Genomic DNA, 24573 nt, shown 5'->3' on the forward strand with positions numbered 1-24573 from the left:
AGTGACCCATTCTTGAACAAAAGAAGGCAGCATGGGGGGAAAATACTGAAATTATCTCAAGCAGGTAGAAACATATGTCTGCTTTGTGTCCCAACCCCTCACTGTCACATCCAAGCAGGTTATCCTGCAACATATGTAGATCAAGCCTTAGCAACAAAATTAATTATATGTTCACAAAGTTGTAAAAATATTAAATGTTGGTGTGGACAGGTGTTTCCCTGCAGAATCTAGATTACATGGAAGCATCTTACCGGTAACTACCATGTTTCTCCGAAAATAAGACAGTGTCTTATATTAATTTTTGCTCCCAAAGATGCGCTAGGTCTTATTTTCAGGGGATGTCTTATTTTTCCGCTCCACAGCTGCATGCTCTGATGTTGTTCGACGGGCATGCTTCCAAACAAAAACTTTGTAACATCTTACTTTCGGGGGATGTTTTATATTTAGTACTTCAGCAAAACCTCTACTACGTCTTATTTTCAGGGGATGTCTTATTTTTGGAGAAACAGGGTAGGTAGGATTTGCTATACAATGGACATGGCATCACAACAACAAACTCAATATACACATCTAACATTGTTGGATATTACTTTACTGATCCTGTGAGGCTCGTTCTCAAGACAATGATGTCATTCTCTTGAGACTAGGTATAAGCACAGCCCCATTAAGCAATTCTTTCTTTCTCTCTCAAGGATAGGTAATGCCAGCCACATATGTCAGACTAGACAGTTGCATAGTAGACTGTTTTGTCAATGAAGAGTGCTGGTACCCCACCCCATGAGCACTGGCAGAATTGCTGGGCCTCACCTGGCTACTTACATCCCTCAGCTCTCTCATCCCATTTTGCTTATCAGATTCCAACATCTTCAGAGGAAGACACTGCAGGGCTGTGGTGGGATTTTTGCACATAAGCCAAAAAGATTTCCTATTCATCACCCAAAGCTAATACATTCAGAATTCACTCGTCATCCTTGCTTTGGAAACACATTCACATGCCCCCTAATCAATTTTCAACTTGGTTCAGTCTAAAAATACATGACATGTCACTCACTAGGGCCATTTCCGCACGGGCAAAAAAAGCCGGTACGAGGACAGTAAAAACAGCATTATGTTTCGCATGGCCGCTGCCGCAGAAACGATACTGCAGCGATGCAGCAACACTGTTGCGGGCCCACAACAGTGTATTTGAAAACTGCTAAACTAGCAAGTCTTTTCAACAATGGCGGTCAGCGTCACACAAAGCGCCCGCCAGGAATCAGTGCCGCAGAGCCCACCCCCACAATGGCAGCCCAACCAGGGGGGGGGGGGGGAAAGAACGCCATTTGCGAAGTGCAGTCGTGCGAAGTGCTGTGGTTCCGCCGATGTGCTACCTGTCCACGGAGCGGCTGGCCACTGCAAACACTCTGTTGCTGCAGCGTTGCCAATAACACTGATGGCACAACGCTGTAATTGGTTGTGCACAAACGGCCTAGGTTGCTGTTTTCCCTTTGCCTCCAAACCCATATACAGGGTTAACAACCGGCCTGGAGAAAAGTGTCCTGCCCCTTTAACAGAGAAAAATGTATGCATGGAAATGGACAGTTGAAGCATTTTACAGAATGATGTCAAATAATATCCCATTAAGCTTATGTTAAAGGATGAGGCATTTTCTTCTCCGACAGCCCCCAGGCTTGCTTAAGAGCCCTGAGCCCTTCGGGGATAGGGCAGGTACAAATATAATTGAAATGAAAAAAAAAGTAGTATTTCTGAACAGGTACAGGAATCTTATAAGGAATTATTCATGTGGGGGTGAACAACATGCAAACATCAAAGTCTACCCCTCCTCAGGAATGTTAAGGTATACTTTCCCTCGAAACTGTAAAATAGCTTACAAGTATGGAGGATGGAAGAAATCATAGACTTAATGCTGCTCCCATGTAAGAAATCCCTGCAAATTAAAAGTAGACCCTGATGGAGAAAGCCAGGATAGGGTTGCCAACCTCCAGGTGGGGCCTGGTGATTCCTTGGAATTACTGGTGGCAGAGCTCAGTTCTTACCTGCTCTGCACTTCTGCCTTCTAAGCTAGTTTTTCACTTATAACAAATTACCAGCCCAGAGGAGTTGCGAAAAATGCAGTCCATCCCCTGCAATATGAAGTGTTAGTCCATCCGATCATTCTCAGCCATTTGCCCCCTTATTCCGCTATACACCTAGATTCTTTAAAATAGGCTTAACGGGATATTCTCTTCCGCCCTTCCATTCTGGTTATCTTACAAAATCGTATTTTTCAGTATGCCTGGGAGATTCCACAAGCAGGCAGACGCACGCAGCTCGCCGGTGGGTGGTCTGGTTTCGTGCCTTACGTAACCCACACTGAGCGGAGGGACAAACTCATGGAAGAAGAGGGGTATCAACACTAAGGCAATCAAATGGACGCAAGATACTTGTGAATGCAATACACGGGGAGGAGGAGGCGGCAAACCGCAAGGGATTCTCCATGCACACTCCGCTTGCAACACTGGAGCCGCATACCCTTTCGCTCTGACCAGTCAACCATTTACGCTAGGAAGCTAACAGCAGAAAATGCACCCGCGCCACACCTCGCTCCCTCGAAGAACTAAAATAAACCCAGATCTACACCTCATCAGAAACGCGGGTCCATAAAACCCATTCCGACACAAGAAATCTCAGCGCGCAACAAGACTCCAGGCTCTTACCAGCGGCGCATGCGCATCACCAACCTCTCGTCCCGGGCGCTAAAAATTCTTTCTCTAACCACGCCCCCCTCCTCTTCTGGGCGTTCGGCCGGCTTCTGTTTTGCCGGGGACGGAGTGCGCATGCGCCAGTAGGCCCGGGTCCGGAACCGGGGGCTCGAGCGCTTGTCCGCAAGCGCTTCCGCTTCCGCCTCGCCTTGACATTCCCGCCTCTTCGAATCGGGTTGGAATGGAAAGAAAGAAAGAAACAGAGTCTTGGTTGAGGAGGCGTGAGGGATAGTCGTGTCGGGTTTCTTCGCCTCAGTTCGGTCGGTCGGCGTCTTTTCCGGTAAGGGAGGGGGTTGGGGTGCAGTAACGATTGCAACTGCCCCTGGTCGGTGTCTCTTCCATTTCTCCTCATATCAAGCTCCACCGAGGCCGGGTCCTGGTTCTTCAGCTGCTCCTTTTGCTTCCTCTGCTTAGTTTTTCTTTTCCTTTGCAGGTGTGCAGCCTTCCTCTCGCTTTCCCCGTTTTGCCCCTCGGTTGTGAGGAGGGTCCAGCCTCGCCTCTGCCTGGAAAAGAGGCTGCCAGGGAATTAGACTGGACTAACTCTTCGTAATATGGCACTACTTTTCCACATTTCCAGAGTGCTTTGAACGGTCACGCCCAGCCTCGTGTTGACACCAGTAGAGCTTCCGAAACTGAGCAGAACCTAAAGGGAGACGATGGTGCTTCAGGCATTTTAGACCTCATCCTTCTTAGACTTCTGACACGAAGCCGAGGTCGCCAGAACCAATGAGCCAGATTGTCTTCCGCTGAGTTTGAAAGCTTTGTATTCCCCTACCCCAGTGACCCTCCAGGTGCCACCCTCTGCACCTTCCTCCCTCCTCCAGAAGCTCCACCTGCTGATCCAGGGTTTGTCCTAACAAGGCTTGGTGTCTAATACTGTAAATCCATCATCTGGTTTTGGTTTTGTGATAAAAATATATATATGCTTAGGGCAGCTTGCAGCGCTAGGTGAAAAAAAAAATCACGATAAAACCATCCAGATTTGAGCCTACTAGCACCTTAGGTCGAATCCCCACTACCGTCTTAGCCAGGTTTCAGAACACAAACCAGGTTTGAGGGACGACCTCCCCGGTTGAATCCCCACTACCGTCTTAGCCAGGTTTCAGAACACAAACTAACCAGGTTTGAGGTCGTTTGTGTTCTAAAACCTGGTTAAGACGGTAGTGGGGATTCGACCGGGGAGGTCGTCCGTCAAACCTGGTTAGTTTGTGTTCTGAAACCTGGCTAAGATGGTAGTGGGGATTCGACCTTAGAGACTAAGAACACTTCTGGTCTATAAGCTTTCAAGAGTTAAAAATATCTTCAAAGCGCTCTCTGAGAGTCACAATAAAATACATATTAGCTTGTTAATGTCTAATCCTCCCATCTAAAAATGGGAATAGTAATATTAATCCACTTTACTGGACTATTGTAAGGGTTGCTGAGCCACCCAAGTGTCTTTTACTGAGAGTTGCTGGTTAAACGATTTTAAGTGAAATACTGACAATGATGTGTGTGGTTTTAAGTACTCAAAACACTGTATAAATGCAAAGTGATGTTGTAGTTACTTGGGAGAGGATAAATCACTTGGAAATCCCACCCATCTCCCTGTAGCATACTATAGGCCCTTGAGCATCTCTGTATTTCCCTCCCTCCCCATCTTGCTTTTTAAAAATTCCTGCTAAAGCTGTCTTTGATATGGTTGTTATACTTTAAAACCATATCTAGAAACTGTTCCATTTAATTTTTTTTCATGTTTGTGTTACGAAGCGTCTTTCATCTTTTTTAGGCATAAGTTTTAAGCAAATGTAATACTGTGGGATGTGTAGAGAATAATGAGCATGGCCATTCAGTCACATACAGACATACATGAAGCCACATTGTATTGACGCAGAACCTTGATCTGTCACGACTGGTATTATCTACTCTGACAGGCAGCAACTCTGGGGTCTTAAGTCTCTCGCATCATTTACCACCTCATTATTTTAAATGGAAATGCTCAAAATTAGGTTTGAGTTTGGGACTTTCTGAATGCCTTAACCATTGCTTTGAGTGTATGTCTGAGCCTTTCCTGTATTGTCGAAGGCTTTCACAGCCAGATTCAAAGGTTCTGGTGGGTTTTCTGGGCTATGTGGCGTGGTCTGACGGATCTTGTTCCTAACGTTCGCCTGCATCTGTGGCTAGCATCTTCAGAGGTGTATCACAGAGGGAAGTCTGTTACACACTGTGCTACCTGTCCACGGAGCGGCCGGCCACTGGACACAGTGTGTAACAGCCTTAGGAACAAGATCCGTCAGACCACGTTAGGAACAAGATCCGTCAGACCACGCCACACAGCCCGGAAAACCCACCACAACCACTTTCCTGTATTGTTTATTCACTTAGTTATTTCAGTGTAGGCAAAGGAGAAACAGTGGTCCTTGGGTGGGGGTTCAGCTAACTAGATGTCATCATATTAATATACTTTTCTTTTTAAAAAATGGAATTGTGGCCAGCAAACAAACAGCTCTAATCCAATACACCCGAGATTTTATTGGAAGAAACATGTTGTATTTGTTTTTTTGTCTCAAGAAACCCTGATGAGGTACAAGAACAAGATTATGATTCTTTCTACATGACCTGATGCAGCCCTCCCTATTCATGTCCTTAATAACTGAACCCCAAATTCTGTACATTGTTTCTTTTTGCGGTGTGGTTAGTATATTCTTTATGTGTGTTCGTTAAGTACCACAAAGACACTTATGGAGACCCTGTGAATTAATGTTCTTCCAAATGCCCTGTCGTTATCAGCCTTGGTCAGGTCTTGCAAGCCATGGCTTCCTTTATGGAGCCAATCTAGCTTATGTTGGGTCTTCCTCTTTTCCTGCTGCCTTCAACCTTTCCTGACATGAATGCTTTTTCCAGTGTTTCTGGTTTTCTCATAATGTGACCAAAGTACTCTAGTCTCAGTTTAGTCATTTGAGATTCTAGAGAGAGTCAGACTTGATTTGATCTAGGAGTCACTTATTTGTATTTTTGGTGGTTCACAGTATCTGTAAAACTCCTCCAGCACCACATTTCAAAGGAATCAACTTTCTTCCTGTTTGTTTTCTCCAACTTTCATACCCGTACATAGTAACAGGGAATGCTGTGGCATTAATTAACTTCATCTGGGTTGCTGGTGAAGTATCCTTATAAAGAACAGCTGCCCATCCCGGATTTGATTTCCTGGTTGCTATATCTCTTTTGGCTTATGATGGAGCCAGGGAACAGAAAATCTTGAACAGTTTTAACTTCTTCATCTTAAAGATGTGTAATTCCCCTGTAATCATTACTTTTGTCTTCCTGATGTTCAGCTGTAATCCTGCTTAGACATTTTTATTTTAACCTTCATCCATAGATATTCCAAGACTTTGTTGTTTTCTGCCAGTAATGTGATGTCATCTGCATATCTCAAAATGTTAATGTTGCTTTCACTAAGTTTCACTTCTACTTCATCTAAATCTAATCTAGTTTGCCTTATGATATGTTCTGCGTACAGATTGAACAGATAGGAAGGTGAAAGGATTTTCTTTCCATGATGCTAATTAGCTGCGGGCCATCCTTCCTTCATTTCTCTAGCTTGCTAACCTGAATTCCTGCTTATTTCTGGTGACTCCATGGCTGCCGCCTCACTGTCTCATGTTTCATTTCCTCACACTGATATTATGCTCATTCTGCCTCTTCCATATTTCTCAGAATTTTTGTGGATTCCTGTGTAGCAATGACCGCTCTAACAATCACATTATTCCTGTAGTACGTCACTTGACTCTTTTGTGATACCTTAAGCACATGGTTTTTTATGACACTAAATCTACTTCTTTGTCTCCCTTCTGTATTTCCAGTTCTATCCCATCTCAACTGGTGAGAAGAGAGGACAGTCCGTGTTGTTTTAAGCAGGTCTACTTGGAAGTAAGTCCTACTATAGTAACTATTTTTACATTGTACATCATGGAATCAGAGAACATTCCCATAGTGTGTGTGCATGGGAATCTCTTCCAGTGTCTGAACAGTGACACCAGAATGGACATACCAGGGGAGGGGAGTGTCATGTACCACGTATTTTTGTTGTACTGCCAAAAACCTATCTTGGACACAGTTAAGTAGTTAATTGCTTTGAAAATCATTATAAGATTTAAAAAAATAGACAGATGATGATTTCCTGAATGAATAGTTCTGCTGTTAAAGTTTAGTTATATCAGATAAGAGTGCAGAGTACTCATCTTCTCCAGTATCTCAGTGATGATGTCAGCATAAATAAGTTGTGTTGTGGAGGCAATGTGTATCCAGGAATTTGTGATCTTTTTGACATTGACCACATTGACATCATAAGGGTTATGATATAGTAATGCGGGCCCACGTCTATAAACATTGCTTACTTGTCTTTTTGCAAGTACAGAAAACGGAAAAGAGATTGGATGTTACTAACTTTTCTGTTACTGCAAGCGGGAAAGGGGGCCTCTTTTGGCTGTGATCCTCGGGATTGTGGAACCCAAATGGACAAAAAGCTTTGTGAAACAGGATTCTAGTAAGGAGGGGAATTAGACGAAGTCACGCATCTTGTGGAAATACTGTTCCTGTGTTTGGAAAGGAAGGAAGGAAGGAAGCTTTGGGTTATAGCTTACCCTTCCAGGATCTGGCACAAGCTGCTGATGCAAGATGGCACTGGTGCTTGGGCAGAGAAGTTCTGAGTGGAAAGTGTGGTTGAGTCAGGGAGAAAATTTGGCATTTGTTTGGAAGCATGAATGAGTGAGAAAAGTAGTATGCACCATGACAGGAATGGGGGAGGGGGTTGGGGGGGGGTTACTGGCATTTTCAGAAAAATGTAAATATCTGCTAGCTGCTTTCAAAGCAAAATATTACTAATTGAGATATATCATGTTTAATTTGCCTGACATATAGGAATGGCTGTCAGTATAATGATGATTAAAAGCACACACACACACCAGTAGTAATCAGGTTGGCAGGTACAGGAAGGAGGAAGCGGGTGTATGCAGGATGTGGGAAAGTTGGAAAGAACCGAGGATAGAAAGCCATGGCACCTCTCTGTTCATTTCAGTTTCTTTGTGTAGCCTGCAGTGATTGATTTCCATCCCATCTAAGAATTTGTCCTTGTTGTGGTCCAACTGTTATCCCATGGGCTAAATTTGTAGAGCTAGTAATAGTTAATACAGTACATCATAGGTCCTAAACCTTTTTGAGCTTGTGGGCACCTTTGGAATTCTGACACAGGTCAGTGGACATAATCACAAAATTACCACCGAGAGAAGTGTAGCCAATCACCAAATGCTAGGGAACAAGGTTATATGTGACAGTCTAATAGCGCTTCTTCAACATTTCAGGTAGAAACTCAGGTAGAAACATGCCCTTTAATCTGAACCACCAATCAGAAGCCCTGCTAAGGCAAAAATCCCACCTAGCCTTGCTTGCTTTCTAAAAGTGGGTGCTAGGAAAGGTGTTGGTGGGTGCCATGGTGCCTTCAGGCACCCCTGTGGGGATCCCTGCAGTAAAGTATGGATTGTCAACTGCATGCGACGCTACAGTTAGAATCAGTAATCGAGCTGTGTGCATGAGATAACATAATGATCCATGTACCCTGGTTTAATTAGAATTAAGTGTTTCAAAGAGCCAGAAATTCTGATTCTAACTTTCCAAAGAACAGAAATAATGTTTTAAATGATGAATTTCTGTTCATTATGAACCATCCCATTCAATGTGCTCATAGTGATACTTTTGTCTAGTTTGTTCTTAAAATCCTTGTGTATGCCCAACCTTCCCAGCTTCTGTCCTTCTCATTCAGGAAACAGAGTATTTGTGCTGAACAAAAGTTGTATTTGGGTAATGTGTCCAGTAAAGTTCCAGTTTAATATAATGCACTTGTTTACACGTCTTGCTTTTTTTTCAGGCATTTAAAGTTTGAGCCATCTGTCAATTATGTGAGCAGTTGCCATAATGGGTGAGTATTTTTCATGCCGACTTTTATAGCATTTGTCAAGACTACAGAAGGCCTAATATCGGCTTTGGAACCAGCCCAGGGCCTTCTCACACTTGCCATGGCAGTGCTTGCTCTACAGAGAAGACAATTTCATTGCCTGCTTTTGAGAGGAACGACGGAGTTTCCAACTGTCCTACCTGTATTGCATTGAGCTGTTTTAATCTTCATCAGCTATAAAGAGTAGTAGTACCCAAATACAATTTTTGTTCAGTACAAATACTGTTGACTGCAGCTGCAAAGCGACCATTGAACCAGTTTATGAATTAGAGATAGGGATTACTTTTGTTGCCTGTGCGCATTTTTATTTACCTTTCCAGAAAGTGTTCAACTTGTGTTGGCTTAAATCAGGGGTCTGCAACCCTGCGGCTCCAGAGCTGCATGCGGCTCTTTCAACCTTATACTGCAGCTCTGTGTGGCCTGGAGGTCGGAGGGTAGCGTGGGCATGTCCCTCCAGAGTAGCACTGGGAGGAAAGGTGAGTGGAGGGGCCAAACCGGAGGGGGCTCTGTGTGCGGGGCGCCGCTTTTCGCGACCCTCCCCTCTCCTTCCAGCGCTGCTCTGGAGTGCTGGAGGGACACATCCACGCTGCCCTCCGACCCCTAGAGGTCAGAGGGTAGTGTGGACGTGTCCCTCCAGAGCAGCCGCCATCCCCCCTCTACCATCCCCTCTGCCCCACGCAGCACAAGAGGCGGTGGCACTGGGCAGGCTGCAGCTGCCATCCCCCTCTGCCCCATGGATCAGGCTGGCGGCTGCCTTCTCCGTTGGGCAGAGGGGTTTTCCCTGCCCAGCGCCGCTGCCTCCCACAGCGTGAGAGGCGGTAGCAACAGGAAGGCTGTGGCCGCCATCCCCCCTCTGCCCCATGGAGCAGGCAGCTGCCTGCTCCGTCGGGCAGAGGGGGTTTCCCTGCCTGGCACCTCCGCCTCCCAGCGCTGGAAGAAAGGTGAGTGGATGGGCTGAACCGGAGGCGGCTCCTAGATCTTCGGGCCTGTGGAAAACGGGTCCAAATGGCTCTTTGGGTGGTAAAGGTTGCTGACCAGTGGCTTAAATGATGCTTGTAGGAGTGGAACCATCTTGGGATTTTGTATCTTAAGTCATGCACTGAGAAGCTTTCATTCTTTCCTTCAGATGAAACTGTTGAATTGATGAAGGTGGATGCTGGAGACTATGTGTTAGCTAATCATGCCTCTATATTCAAAGTCCACCCTCTTCAACAAGATGCTGACTCGGGGGATCATCTTCCATTATCTGGCAACAAGGTTTGAGAATCAGTACATTTGCTTTCTTACTAGTGTGAGGGATATGCCTTTTGTGAAGGAAAGCATAGGCTTACTCAGAAGTGTGCTTTGATTGTGTGTTCCTGCATGGCAGGGGGACTTGAGGGTCCTTGTGGTCTCTTCCAACTCTGTGATTCTATTAAATTGTTTTCTGATACTCCCAAAGTCAGATCTTGTGAGGGATTGATTTGGAGTGATATTTGCCGTCAATTCAAGTGAAACTGGTTGTTTTGATTTTGTGCAAAATGAATTTGTATGTAGGATCCTTAGAATTCTGTCATTGTTGAAAAGGCTGCAGAATTCGTTAAGCTCTCCTTGACTAACTAATATCCAGTGTAAAGGCCTGCTGCCTGTTCCCACTCAAAGGTGGTTGGTTTTCCCCTGAAATGCTTAGCATCTTCCTCTACATGGTTTCTGTCCTGTTTATCTCCTCAAGGTCCAAATCTAAGTTATTTAATGAAACAATACAATTTCCTCCCCTGTACTTGTGCAAAGCATCCTACATGTGTCACTCCTTAAATTTATGTAATTACTCACAGGACACTTTCATGTTTCAGATTGCAAAATTATAGAGTTCCCGTGTATGTATCATAATATCATATCCCATGTTTATTTCATAATGCTTTGTTTTAATATGTACACACTTGAATTTTTGCAGTTAATGACCTTTAGGCCTGAGCATAGTGGATCTGATTAATTCTTGTAATATATTTTGTCTTTTCCTTGTTTCAGTTTTCATCAAACTTGTTTGGCAGTCCAGAGAGACCTTTCAGTGGTCCAACTGTAAATGCGTCACATAGTCTTAATTATTGTTCAGGTGAGACAGGCTGTATTGACTTCAGCTGAGGGATCCTTCAGTGCTATTAAATTGTTTAGGTGACAATACCTACGCTGAGATTAACTTTCTCTCAAACTTCTAGGGTGTGACTTCCTTACTGCTGTCTGCTGTTTAACTGTTGAGTCATGCCCTCTTGTTAGAAAAATGTGTTTTCATCAAAATAAATTGGGTGCGTGTTGAAACATGAAGTAGTCTGAGATGATCTTAATAAGAAATTGCTAGCTTGACCCAAGTATTTATTTCATTGATGCCACTCTTCTCCCCAGTAAACACCCAAAGTTTTTGTTACAGCATTCTCCCCTTCTTCATTTATCCCACCCAATAGCAACACTGGAAGGTCGGTTGAGCTGAGCGTGTGTGAGACCAGCCTGGGGTCACCCAGCAAGCTTCCATGGCAAAGGAGGGATTCAAACCTGGGTCTCCCAGATCACTAATCCCTTCACCTGGTTTGCTCTGAACATTCGTACAACTTCTGAAACCGTGGGCAAACATTTTGCCATGTGCTATATAACAGCTTGGCAGCTGGTTAAGATTGTCTTATTTGGATTTGCACAAAGGGTTCTTGATGCCCAGCCCCACGTAAAAGGGTGAAGCCCCCACCATGGTATAAAGTGGGACCACATCAAAGGCAATAGTGCAAATACTGCTTGAAACACAAACAACTATATTTTAAAATTTAATTTTATTTATTTGTTAGATTTAGGAACCACTCACCTCCGAAGGGCTCTGGACAGTGTACAATAAATACAGATACATCGATACATAATAAGTTAACATTCATCGTTCAGTGCCATAAATTATATAAAAACATAGCAGCATTCAGTATAAAAATGGTGGCGCCCGATCTGAAGGCCGGGAGGGGACACACTGTGCTGACTGGATGTTATACCGGATGTGCCAAAGGCAGTATGGCACTCAGCACGGGGGCATCCGGGGGTGGGAATCCGCAGCCGGCCTCCCCAAAAGCCCAGTGGAACAGTACGGTTTTACAGGCCCTGCAGAATTCACCGAGGTCCCGCAGGGCCCGCACGTCAGATGGAAGCGTGTTCCACCAGGCAGGGGCCAGGGCCGTAAAAGCCCTGGCCCGGGTAGAGGCCAGCTGCCTCATGGAGGGGCTGGGGATCATCAGTAAATTGGCCTCTGCCAACCGCAGAGGCCTACCTGGGACATATGGGGTGAGACGGTCGCAAAGGTACACCCTGTTGCAGGAACAGCCCAATTTGATTAGTAGTGAGGCAAACAGGTTGTGGGATTTCAGGTGCAGTACTTTTAAAAAAATCTCCTTTGACATTTCTATAATTCCTTTCAAATTAATAAAGCACTGTGTAAGAAAGACAGAGTCACTGGAAAAGACAATAATGCTGGGAAAGGTTGAAGGCATCAGGAAAAGAGGAAGCCCCAACATGAGATGGATTGACTCCATAAAGGATGTCACAGCCTCAGTTGGCAAGACCTGAACAAGACTGTTAATGATAGGATGTTTTGGAGGATATTGATTCATAGGGTTGCCATGAGTCAGAAGTGACTTGACAGCACTTTGCATCCATAAGAAATTGCTTGTTCTTATATAGAACTCCTGTGGAGGCCAGCAGCACTTGATGTGGTTACATTATTTTATAACTAACAGCCTAGATGCGAGGTTATGAGCTTCTTACTTACTGTTCAGTATTTCTTTCATGGCAGAAATATCATCCCCGGAGAGCTATCAAGCTGCAGGAGCATTTGGAGTGAGTGCCAATGGCCAGTGGAGGAGCTGTGTTCCTACCCTTGGTTCTGTTTTACAGAAGCCCAGACCAAGTCGGAGTGCATATTTTGAAACTCGCAAATTCCCAAGGTACATACAGTTTCATTCTTCTTATAAATGATATTCCTAATACATACTGAGTATAATAAAAAGATTAGGTTAGACAACCAGATGCCTCTTGGTGTCAGGTGTTGCAAATCAAAAGGTAATTTACTACTATTCCAAGAACACTGTTGTCGTAGTGCACAGGTGTCAAACTCGTGGCCCTCCAGATGTTATGGACTACAGTTCCCAACATCCCCTGGCAGGGATGATGGGAACTGTAGTCCATAACATCTGGAGGGCCACGAGTTTGACACCTATGTCATACTGGGATATTTGATAACATTTGTAGTCAAAGCGGGCTGTAATAGAATAACTCCTGGCACTTTAATGACTGTTACCATTCATAGAAAGGTCATTTAAAGTCTATGACCTTTCACAGAAATAGATGTTGCTGGTCTTTAAGATGTAATGGGACATCTGTTTTATTTACTACAGTAGACTAATATGGTTCCCCTTTGTAATAATCAAAGAGGGGATCTTTTGACAGCATTTTAAATGAGTGCAGCCTTTGAGAGTAATCTCCAAGCATTATCATTGCACAGTCTCCACCAATTATATATGTTACAAGACCTATCCGGTCCCAACCTAGTACAGTGATCCATGCAACAGTCACTTCCAGACTAGACTACTGTAACTCACTTTACACAGAACAACCCTTGAGATTGCTCTGGAAACTCCCAATTGTTCCAGAATGTGAACACCCAGGTCCTCACCAGGACACTTGTTCAACCAGTGCTCTGTCTGACTTTTCCCCACTCTTTCATAGTAATTGTTTTGTCTAAAGTCTGGGATCAAATAATCATGCTTTTTTACTTGTTCTGACTCCATTTCAATTTGTAGCAACAACTTATACAGTTTTAATAAGAGATACTTCTTATAGTATTCCACAATTGAGATTCTTTATTTTCAAAACCTATTTTTTATCTTGCTTATATTTCTGACAATAAACTACTGATAGTGCTCCTTATTAATATTAATTTCCTCCCCTTCTTTTAACATGTAAACTTCCTGTTTTCTAAACAGTATGTCTTTATACCTTAAAAATCCACCTTTTAGATTCATAGTTGTTGCTTCATGTGGTGAAATCCACATCAGTGTTTTAAAAATATTTTTTCCCTATATCTCTCCCAATCCGGGAAGGAAGTAAAATCTACTCCCTAGATATCCCTTACATTAAGGGAGTCTTGGAGAGTGAGAAACAAAACAAAGCATGGGTGATTCCTGAGCTCACGCTCAGACGCTGCTCCTCCACTCGCAACTGGAAGCTCCCATCTTAAAGCTTTCTTTCATTTGTCATACCCAGCTTGGTAGGTGGGAACACAAGTACTTCATACTAAAAAGCAACACATTCCACATCGCTTGACCGCTTAATTACTGTATTGTTGGCTCAACACCACCCCTACCCCCAAAAAGATGCTAGGATGTGGACTGGAGTTCAATCAGGTTTTCACTTACAGAGCTGTAGAACTCAGACCTGGCCAAGTTTAATCAAATGTTTAATCAAAATCAAAAGTTGGAAGAGTTGGCTGTAAAGAGACAAAATGGTGAGCTTTGTAGCAATTGGGCTGTGGGCAACCTGGATATGCAGTTTCGAGAGCCTAAACATTTGTGACAATGACAGTCTGGTTTGAGTCCCTGCTGGGTTGAGGGTCAAAGGACAGCAGCCTGGGAGGGAAAGCAAAACCTTTTGATTTCCCATTCCAGAACTCCCTCTTAAAAGTTGTTTCTCTTGTAGTGGGGCACCAGGACACGGTGTAGCCCCTGCCAGGTTGCGTGGGTAAAAAGAACAGGGTAAAGAATAACCCTTCCCCAGTGGTGCTGTGCTTCACATCTCCTTCCACAGACCCTCTCCTTGAAGTGTCACATTTCCACTCCCTGTAAAGTCCAGCAATCCAGCTCCATCTGGTGACCTAATATATAAACTGCAGGTAGCTTTGATATTTTATTGTTTGGATCTTTAGATTCAGATTTTAAATAAAATCATCCTAATTTATATATCAAAGCCCATTCGTTTCTCTGGGTTAAATTCAATAATCTGTGAGCACAAGGATCATAAATCTTCCTTGCACTCCTCTCTCCCTCAGAAATCTTATCTAGACTGGGAAAGTTGATTCCCAAGATTGAGGGATCCACAGGAACTAATAGCCATGTGGATTGGGCTGGAATTTGGTGGACTAAGAGGACAAAAAGAGACTTTCTGTCCCATTTCCATTAGTGTAACTCTAATGACAAGAAAGGTAATTTTATCCCAACCACACTGCAGGCTCTCCCAGTGGTGTATTTGGCCAGACATCACTGATCTGATCACGTGGGGGGGTGCAAAATCGGGCCCCCATGTGACCAGGAAGATGGCAAGGCAGCAGGATGTCCTGCAGCCTCGTCATCTTCGGGCGCCCTCAGCCCCACCCGTGTTGTCATCAATATGGGCAGGGTCAAGGGCGCCTGGCTGCCACTTCCCCCCTTCTGGCCTCCCCAGAGTGGAGGGTAGAAGGGACTGCCTGCTGGGAGCAGGGGAGGTGGCAGCGGGGGGGCAGCAGCCGGGCGTGGGTGGGGGGGTACCCAGAGATAATTTGTCTCCGGTTGCCATTTCCTCTTGATACGCCTCTGGGCTCTCCTCCCACCCTGCAGATCCACGATCCCAGGGCTCAACTTCCCTCACCAAAGTTGCTCTGATTTCCTGCTTGAGTGTGCAGCATCTAGACTTTTAGAAATTGATACTTCTGTAATGCTTGCTACATTGACTAACAGTGTGGTATCTTTCTGCAGCGGGACGTCAAATTCCTTTGCAGGGAAATCCAATCATATTTCTGCCTATGAAAAATCATTTCCAATTAAACCTGTCAGCAGTCCATCATGGAACACTTCCTACTGTCGCTTGCAGAGTCCCAAGAAATCCCAGAGGAGGTTCATCAGCACAGCAGAAGAGGTGAGGGAAAGATATTTGAGATGCTTATGAAAGAAGAGTTTTGTTTGGTGAGGAAGATCTCCATACACACAGGTTATTTGTACTGTATCACACTGATGGTGATGAAACCTCTCTCAATAATTGCGTCAGTTAACGCCATGTTGCAAAAAGGAAAAAAGGACATCAAGATCTCTAGTTCTGCTTCTACAGTCAGGGCACATAGAAGGTGCAGGGTTGTATTGACGGAGGGGAAAGAGAATTGAGAGAGGGAATGCTAGCAAGAAAAGTTAGATGCAGGGGTGGAAAGGTACAGGAAAAGAGAGTATGCAGAGAAGAGAGGTTCTCACATGAGCAGCTAGGATGAGGAGGGCTGATGTTAATGTATTGATCTGAAACAGTCAGACAGATATTTGGCTTCATGCTTGCCTACAATGAATACAGATTTGGAGCAGAGAGGTGCCTTTAGAATTGGACATGCTACAGACAAGTGATCCAGATTCTCACTTCCTTTATACTAAGTTGGTTTCAGAATGCTGGGAGCTAATCCAGACCCCACCTGATGTGGGTCTGTAATAGAAATCTGCAAAAATCACCCTCTCTCTTTGCAAGCAGCAGTTGCTTATCCCCAGTGGAACACAGGTGGTTGGATACACCCTTTTTGGGGGCAAACATTTCCCTATGTGAACTTCCCCTCTGGGATGTTGAAGGGAAACAGTTCCACCCAGAACAGTTGACCCTACCTCAGCTTCATAATCTTTACTTTTATCCTGTGACTTACGACCCAAACTGCTCTTTGTCTTTTGAGCCATACTCTAAATATTTATTAAAATGTTTCAGTTCTGCTTTTTCAATACAGCTAAATAATCAGAAACCAAAATACAAACTATAATCGCATAAAGACTTGTAGAGGCTCGTCAGATCTGAAGATTCACAAATGATAGCAAGGCTTTATCCATGTTAAGCATGTCTTTCTTATAGACATTTTGTAAAATTAAATTTCTCTGCTTATGTATGACAAAACATTGCACGTCTGCATGAACCCAGAGTTTTGTGAGTTACTTGCAAACCACCCTTGCATTTTTACCCTCCCCAGACTGTCCGAGAGGAAGAGAAAGAAGTTTACAGGCAGCTACTCCAAGTGGTTACGGGGAAAAAGTTCTGCACTTCCAAGCCCTCTTCACTATTTTTTCTCCAACAGTGAGTCTTGGACATGCACTTTCTTGCAGGTTATTTTGTTATTTTGAATGTTATTTTGGATTGTCTAATCCTTGCTTTTGTTTTTCAGGCCCCGATGTGCGAGTTCCAGTAAAAACCTTGTGAAAGAATCTGAAAGTCAGAGTCGGAAACCAGCTGGGGTTTATGGCCTCACTCCAGGCAACCATCCACCAGAGGCTGTCAGGACTCCGCAGCAGCACTCACACAATTCACTGCCATTCTCCACAGATAATTATCCATCATGGCTTACCTTAGAGCCTAAGAACAGCAGTACACCAATTCAGCAAAATAACACACCTCCTTTGGATGTGCAGCCTGAAGGTAACAGTAGATGTGATCTCCCCACCCCACTCTGTTTTCAAATGATGTAGTGTGCCAGTGTGGTGTAGTGATTAAGAGCAGGTGGATTCTAATCTGGAGAACCGGGTTTGATTCCCCACTCCTCCACCTGAGTGGCAGAGGCTTATCGGATGAACCAGATGCATTTCTGCACTCCTACGTTCCTACTGGGTGACCTTGGGCTAGTCATAGTTCTTTGGAACTCTCTCAGCCCCACCCACCTCACAAGGTGTCTGTTGTGGGGAGAGGAAGGGAAAGGAGCTTGTGAGCCACCTTGAGCCTCCTTACAGGAGAGAAAGGTGGGGTATAAATCCAAACTCCTTCTCCTTGTTTTCTCCTTATTCCTTCCTCTTCCTTCTTCAGGTGATCTGACACCATTTCCATTTAGCAAATGCACCTCAAACTGATGTCTCTTCCCTGTAAGCAGTTCTTGAATGTGATTCCTAAATAAGCTCACTTGGGTTTGAAGTCTAAATCTGGCCCACCCAGGCTCACCTAATCAGCGAATAGTTCCAAGAAGAGTTTGAACCCCCAGTCCGCCACAGGTCTCAAAATGTGGACAAAGCAACTTCTGTTCTAAGTGCTGGTTTAAAATAAAACGAGGGTCTGAATGCTGTGTCATGCTCCTTTCAGGGTCTGATTCTGTCATAATGCTCAATGGCAAAGACTTCAAAACTCCAGCACCAAGGTGAGTGTCCCCCTCCCCCCCCATTTCCAAATTCTGGGGAGCAAGTGGACAAGCTGCTGCTTGGGATTGTGGTGGAGACAAAGCCTTCCATATGCTTTTCTTACTGCCCAGTAATTGGGACAGGCTAAGCAGCCTGCTCCTACCCCCTCATCCTTTTGTTTTTGTAGCTTTTCAACTACAGGGGTCCTTGCATTCAGACTGTGAAGTGTGGGGTGGCAGAAAACTGGGGATTGGAACTGCAGTGTGTCCCCTCCCCTCCCTTGCATGCCACCCCTGCCTCCCTCCCCTTCTTCCCTCCCCTTCCCTTGCATGCAACCCCTCCCCTTCCCCTCCCTCTACTAGGGTGGGCGGGCCATGTCCAGATGCCGGGGGCCCTCCCCCTTCCCTTTCATGCCATGTGTGTGAGAGGTCTCTTCCTTGGGTTTCTGCCTGGGGTTGCTTGCTCTCTTCTATCACTTCAGGCTGTTCTATAGCCTGTTTTCAGCATTACCTGGTGGTGGGTTCACAGCTCTGGAGCTCCATCAGCTCCTTTTGCCTGTCAGCCAAGTAAACAAGCTTGGCTTTTTCTCATCCTCTGATCCCCATCAGGGTCTTAAGGTCCCAGTATCCTTTTAAACTGAAGTTTTTCTCTTAATCTGACAGTAGTGCATGTAACTGGACTGAATTATTGTCCGTGTTTTTCTGTTCACCTCAGCTTAAATCCTCCTCCGTGTCCCTCACACATGAAACATTTACACTTCCTTCTCTCTTTCAGTACCCCTTTCTTCCAGGCTGAATTATGGATCAAAGAATTGTAAGTGTGTTCTTGTTTTGGGTATTTACTGCTTTGATTCGGCAAAGGGCTGGATGTATTTGGCTACTAGGCTTTTCTTTTAAACCCAACGAGAATTATTCCAGGCCATGGTGGTGCTTGCTGATGCAGCCCTTCTTTCTTTTGAACCTTTTAGGAAACCACTGCCCAAATGATTTGGGGGCTTTTCCTAGTATGCTGATGTGCTTTCCTTTTAGCTTTCTTCTACTGTGTTTTCATTAGGCAGGAAGATTTGGATGTGGGCACGGGGCTCAAGTAACAGAAAGCGCGGTTCCCCAAGCTGAACATCACCCTAGCTTTTTCAGGGAATGTCTGGAGCTATTCCGAAAAAGAATTCCATAAATTCTTTCAATGCAGAGGAATAAAATGTGTAGTTGTTTGGAACCAGCATAGTTAACCACAGAAACCTGTGGATAAAAACTGATCAGCGCATCCCTGCTTGAGATAGTAGTATCTGCAAGGAAGATGGTACAGCCAGTGTGGTGTAGTGGTTAAGAACAGGTGGATTCTAATCTGTAGAACCGGGTTTGATTCCCCACTCCTACACCTGAGTGGCAGAGGCTTATCTGGTGAACCAGATGTGTTTCCACACTCCTACCTTCCTGCTAGGTGACCTGGGTGACAGAGCAAAAAGGTGTCTGTTGTGTTGAGAGGAAGGGAAAGGATCTTGTGAGCCACCTTGAGTCTCCTTACAGGAGAGAAAGGTGGGGTATAAATCCAAACTCCTCTTCCTCTACTTAGTAGGAAGTATTATAATTCAATCCACCACTTTATTACCCCCTCATCTTTCTGCATAAGAGAACTAGCCATTGGAGATACCGGAAATGCAAACTCCTTCCAGCTGACTGATGATGTGATTTAGGTTTCACCTTTCCATAGGTGTCCTTCCCTCTCCCCTTTATTTGATGATGAATGCCTTGTCACAGTTGCCATCAGAAAGAAAATTAAGCCTTCAGTAAACCTAAGTAACTTTGTGGCATTTTGCTATATTCTGGGGTTGCGTGAACCCCTTTTGGCTCTCTGAAATCATCAGTAATGAGTTTGGCCATGCTGATAGATGTAGAAAGTGAAGCAACTAAATGCCAGAGATTGTCATCTGGTTTCAAAATGTGAATGTGCATTCACTTTTCCCACGTTCATTTTTAATACTGAACACTTTGCTTTCTGTATACAAAGAACCAGCGTGTATGACTCCCGAGCCCGTGAGAGGTTGAGACAGATAGAAGAGCAGAAAGCTTTGGCGCAGCAGCTGCAGAGCCAGGTGAGAAACTCAAATTGGTTTCTTGAGTTAATGCTGGATTTCAAACTGAGCTGGGGAAGGCTACCCAATTTCCCAGGTTCCTACTTTGCTAAGAATAATAATGATCAGTTCAACTGCTGGCCATAAGAAAAGAGTTGTTGCTGTTACTGTCAGACTGCCTAGATAGGAGTTTTTAGTAAATAAAGGTAAAGTTTCCCCTTCAGTCGTGTTTGACCCTGGGGTACCGCTGCAAGCAGTGATTTCACAGGCAAGCCATTTTTGTGAGGTAGTTTGCCATTGCTTTCCCCAGCTATGCTTTACCCCCTAGCTTTGTGCTAGGTACTCATTTACCAACCAAGGAATGGATGGATGGCTGAGTTGACCATGAGCCAGCTACCAGGATATCTGACCCACAGGGGGCTTGAACTCCTGACCGTGTTAGTGGCAGTGCAAGCACTTAACCACTACACCACGCAACTCCTTTTTAGTAAATACTGAACTTTAAATGGAAAACGAAGAAAGGAGCAGAACTGATCCACATTCAGTGGCAGTAATATGATTTTCACTGCTGATTCCCTGCTCCCTGCCCCATTAAAGTTATGTTTTGGGCCTTATATAAATCAAATGTCAGAATGTTTGTCCGTCATCCCCCCCACCCACCCCAGCCCCACTGCAAAAGTGCAAAAACAAAGTTGTAAAATGAAATCTTGCTATCTCAAGAATGTCTGTTGCAGAGACTGCAGAAGCAGGAGTTTTCTGTACCTGATTCAGTCGACCTACATTTGAGAGTACCTCTTGAAAAGGAGATTCCTGTTACGGTTGTCCTGGAAGAACCAAAGAAAGCTGACGGTGAAGATGAGTTCCCTGAACTCACCGAAGTAAGTTGTGAGTTTATGCTGGCACGCTTGAGGGTCAAAAGCAGGGTTCTGAGAGCAGAATGAGTCATGAGCGCACATGCATCTTCACTACACATAGCATGTAGAAAACTTGATTTTGGCAGAAGTGACTGTAGCATATCCTGTTGTCCTTGATACCTTAGCTTTTTGAATGCAGGGATTATTTTTCATGAAAGAGCACTTCACACAATTAACATCTCCCTGGATAATCTTGACTCAATTGTATCTCCGAGGTACTCTTCTAAAAGGTAAAGGTAACATTTCATTTCATTTTTTAGATTTATACCCCGCCCATTCCCATAGGGCTCAGGGTGGCGAACAACATAATATAACATTAAATAGAATGCAAACTTGTAAAATAACATACATAAAACTGTAAAATAAAACAAAGTTACAGATGGCGACTTAACACATCAAACCTAGCGTTAGCCAGTTATAACAGCAGCACTATATCAATACATTAACAATTCAGTACATTAGCGATATATCAAAACATTAACAATACTGCAACAATAAATCATATCTCAGCACAGTAACAATAGAGCTACAACACTATAACACTAACACTATAGCGCTAACACTACAACACTAACAATAGAGCTACAAACTACTCTACGCTATAACTGCTGTAAAGAAAATAACCTAACAATATTATCTGATTTCCTCCAAAAGAGCTGACTATACCTATCTAACACACTCCCTGATAATACATGGAGGAAACTAACTATCCCTAACCTGCGCTCCTATAAATTGCCTTACTTGTGCATTACTAACCCATGGGATGAAACCACATCATGACTATGTTACAAAGTGGTTTGCCATTGCCTTCCCTAGTTGTCTACACTTCACCTTCAGTAAGATGAGTAATTTCACCAACCTTAGAAGGATGGAAGGCTGAGTCCACCTTGAGCCAGCTACCTGAAACTGACTTCCATCAGGATTAAACTCAGAGTTAGAGTTTCATGAGGAGAGTATTGACTGCATTACTGCAGCTTACCACTGTCACTGGGCTCTTACAAATCTCCTTGGTTTTTATTAGTTCGTTTTATTTCTTTTTTATTACAAATAAAAATTGTATTCAGAAAAAAAAGTCAAATACAAAGTTTTACGAGTTCACCAGTAATTCTACAAATAAATGAGATAGGCATTATTAAATTCAGTTCACCATCCTAATCTGACTAGCCAATGGAGGGGGGATTAACTGTTATAAGCCACTTCGGGTTCCCATTGGGGGGAAAAGTGAGCTATGAAAGAATCAAAATTGCATTTTATTTATTTTATACCTACTTTTCCCCCCAGTGGAAACCCAACGTGGCTTATGAACGTGGTTTCTCTGTTTTATCTTCACAAAATGGATTAAGCAGAGAGTGTGATACTGGCCTAAAGTCTCCCAACAAGGGTCGTAAGTCAGAAGGGGGATTGGAACTTGGGCCTCCCAGATCCAAGGTCAACACTTTCACTGGCATGTTGTTTCATTCTAAGGCCCCATAGTAACTAATACTTGAGGGCCCTCTCCTTTCTATCAGCTGTAGAATTAGGCTGCTTGTGTAGGCCTACTGCCAATCATCAAAGATTGTGGGCATTAGGAATTTCTCTCCCAGGCTGACCCTAGACAAATCTGAAGGAGACTCTGGCAGTCCTGTTGTGCAGCTTCTGTTAAACAATGCAGATGTCGAGCTCTTGGAAAAAGTAGCAAAATTTCTTTTACAAGTGACAGAACTTTCTAAGTAATGTATACTGCTGTATACAGTCTTTCTGTCTGCATTTTGAATATACTCTTGATTTGTACTTTATAAATGTCTGGTAACACTCTAGAGCCTATTTTAAATGCCTAATAAAGGTGGTTGTTGTTATAGCTGGGCCCAGCACACTCTTTGAGAAATCACTTAACTCTGTTTGGATGTCATTTGCAGCCTGGCTTAACTGTCATTAGTGGGGTCATCTGAACACTGTGGTTGGCTGGGATACATCAAACTGCGATCCGAAACCATAGTTTGAAGTTAGCTGATTGATCTCCTTCAGCCATAACTGTGGTTTCTGATGACATTGACATACCAGTTCAAATCCCATAGAACAGGGATTCCCAACGTGGTTCCAGTGAGCACCATGATGCTTGCCAACGCCTTTTCTGGAACTCACCAAGTGTTTTTTAGGAGGTGGGTGGAGGCAGGCGGGACTTTTGCCCAGCAGGGCTTCTGATTGACCATTGGAGGTTCAATTGGCTATGTAGATTTTTAAAAATGTTGCTGTGGCAGCAGCTACCAGCACAGCGAAAGGATCCACACAGTGTTATTTATTTATTTAATTTTTACTCTGCTCTCCCCTGCCACCGTGCATTCAGAGCAGCTGAAGTTGCTGAATTAAGCTGTGGCGATCATTTTGTGGCTGGCTCCGCCTCCTGTGGCAGCCATTTTGTTACTGTACCCACCATGCCACATCAAAATTCCAGATGTGCCCACAGGCTCAGAAAAGATTGCTGTAGAACTTTTCCAATGTTGGATGGGATTTTCATCAGCTGAACATCCTTATCACGTCTCTCTAAATGCAGTGCAAATTCTCCACCAAATACATGCATTAGGGGGGACAGGGTCCTCCACCCCCACCCCAGTATGAAGGAGGAATGAGAGGTCTACAGTAGAGGAGGAGAATGGTGAAAATATCCCCTCCAAGTCACAGAAATCCTCTGCAGTAGCAAAGTGACTGTCTTACTCCTCAGCAGCACTCCTGGGCTATATTGATGCCTGGCCAGAGCAGCTCAAAATTGAAATTTCTCTCACCTTTTCCTGCCTCTTGCTTGCAGTCTCTCTGAGGAAACCATCATTCATCAAGGCTATTTGAGTGTTCCTCTGTGAGCCCCATTGCACCCTCAGTATAGTTGAAATAAGCAGTGTTTTTGCATTAACTGAGCATACATTCAGGTATGAGGAATATGATTCAACACTACATGTCTATATTCTACATGTCTATTTTCTTTGTAATGAGGTCTTTTCCTATCATTTGAATGAGTGATCTGTTTTTGGGTTAGGGTTAAGTCCTTCCGGTGAAGTAGCAGATGTTTTTCATCCTTTTTGTTTCCTTCAGGCGATGGAAGGGGAAATCAAGTGCGTTTTACGAGGTGGGAACCAGGATGAGGTCCTGAGTGAAGCCTTCCGGTTAACCATAACTAGAAAAGACATTCACACCCTGAATCACCTCAACTGGCTCAACGATGAGGTAACCCTGTCCACTGCGGAATTGTCATCTTGTGCCTAAACACAGTTTTTTGTCGTCTGTAGCTGTTTGATGGTTGTATAAAACCTCAGGTTCCGATGGTGGTGGGATTCAAACAGTGGGGCCGCCGCACACACGCACCCCTGTGGCGTTTCCCCTAGTTGCCCCGGCCCCGCAAGTGGCTGTACCGACCCACCTTCCCTGACCTGGGGGTTGGACTCCCCAGACGATGTTATCTTAGCCTGGCCCTGAGGGCCAAGGAACAGTCTTGCCCACAGGGTGCCTTGCGTTAGGCCATGCCTTGTATCCTCCTCCCGTACCCTGGCCTGGGGTCCCGGCGCTGTTTGCCAGAACCACCGGCTTGCCTGACCCCTCTCCCTCTCTCTGTTGCCTCACAGAAGAGAGCCCTCTGATTGCTTCTCCCCTTCCCCGGCTTCCTTGCCCCACCCTGTTATGCTTCACAGGGGTGGGGTGGGTGAGCAGCCGGTGTGAAGCCCGGGGCTCACCAGCCTGTTTCCCCACAGCGCTGGGCAGCCACCCCTTCTCAGCTCCTTGTCTCTCTACCACTCCCTTCCCC

At 44.5% G+C, this 24573-nt stretch overlaps 2 protein-coding genes across 5 annotated transcripts in view; one reads left to right on the forward strand and one right to left on the reverse strand.

Annotated features, from left to right (window-relative positions):
• Positions 1–2795, reverse strand: part of LOC125430305 (ATP-dependent 6-phosphofructokinase, muscle type) — a 65278-nt gene extending 62483 nt beyond the window's left edge. Inside the window, exon 1 of one of the 2 annotated variants that reach the window (XM_048492228.1) lies at positions 2697–2795. The gene's annotated coding sequence lies outside the window, so the exon portion shown is untranslated. Of the gene's footprint in view, positions 1–2619; positions 2639–2696 lie in introns of those variants that run through there. The other variant, XM_048492230.1, reaches the window with a different exon arrangement.
• A 74-nt stretch (positions 2796–2869) lies between these two features.
• The window catches only part of SENP1 (SUMO specific peptidase 1), a 36794-nt gene continuing 15090 nt past the window's right edge, over positions 2870–24573 (forward strand). For 2 of the 3 annotated variants that reach the window (XR_007243984.1, XM_048490483.1), the window contains exons 1-14: positions 2870–3021; positions 6584–6650; positions 8644–8694; positions 9857–9987; positions 10738–10822; positions 12527–12677; positions 15459–15618; positions 16691–16794; positions 16883–17133; positions 17785–17839; positions 18594–18632; positions 19827–19911; positions 20625–20768; positions 23868–23999. Coding sequence is in view for 2 of the 3 variants with exons in the window: in XM_048490483.1 (XP_048346440.1) it covers positions 8691–8694; positions 9857–9987; positions 10738–10822; positions 12527–12677; positions 15459–15618; positions 16691–16794; positions 16883–17133; positions 17785–17839; positions 18594–18632; positions 19827–19911; positions 20625–20768; positions 23868–23999 (1341 nt within the window). In the remaining variant the exon portion in view is untranslated. Of the gene's footprint in view, positions 3022–3174; positions 3588–6583; positions 6651–8643; positions 8695–9856; positions 9988–10737; positions 10823–12526; positions 12678–15458; positions 15619–16690; positions 16795–16882; positions 17134–17784; positions 17840–18593; positions 18633–19826; positions 19912–20624; positions 20769–23867; positions 24000–24573 lie in introns of all 3 variants that reach the window. The other variant, XM_048490484.1, reaches the window with a different exon arrangement.

Source organism: Sphaerodactylus townsendi, linkage group LG03 (genome assembly GCF_021028975.2).
Source record: "Sphaerodactylus townsendi isolate TG3544 linkage group LG03, MPM_Stown_v2.3, whole genome shotgun sequence".
NCBI lineage: Eukaryota > Metazoa > Chordata > Lepidosauria > Squamata > Sphaerodactylidae > Sphaerodactylus > Sphaerodactylus townsendi.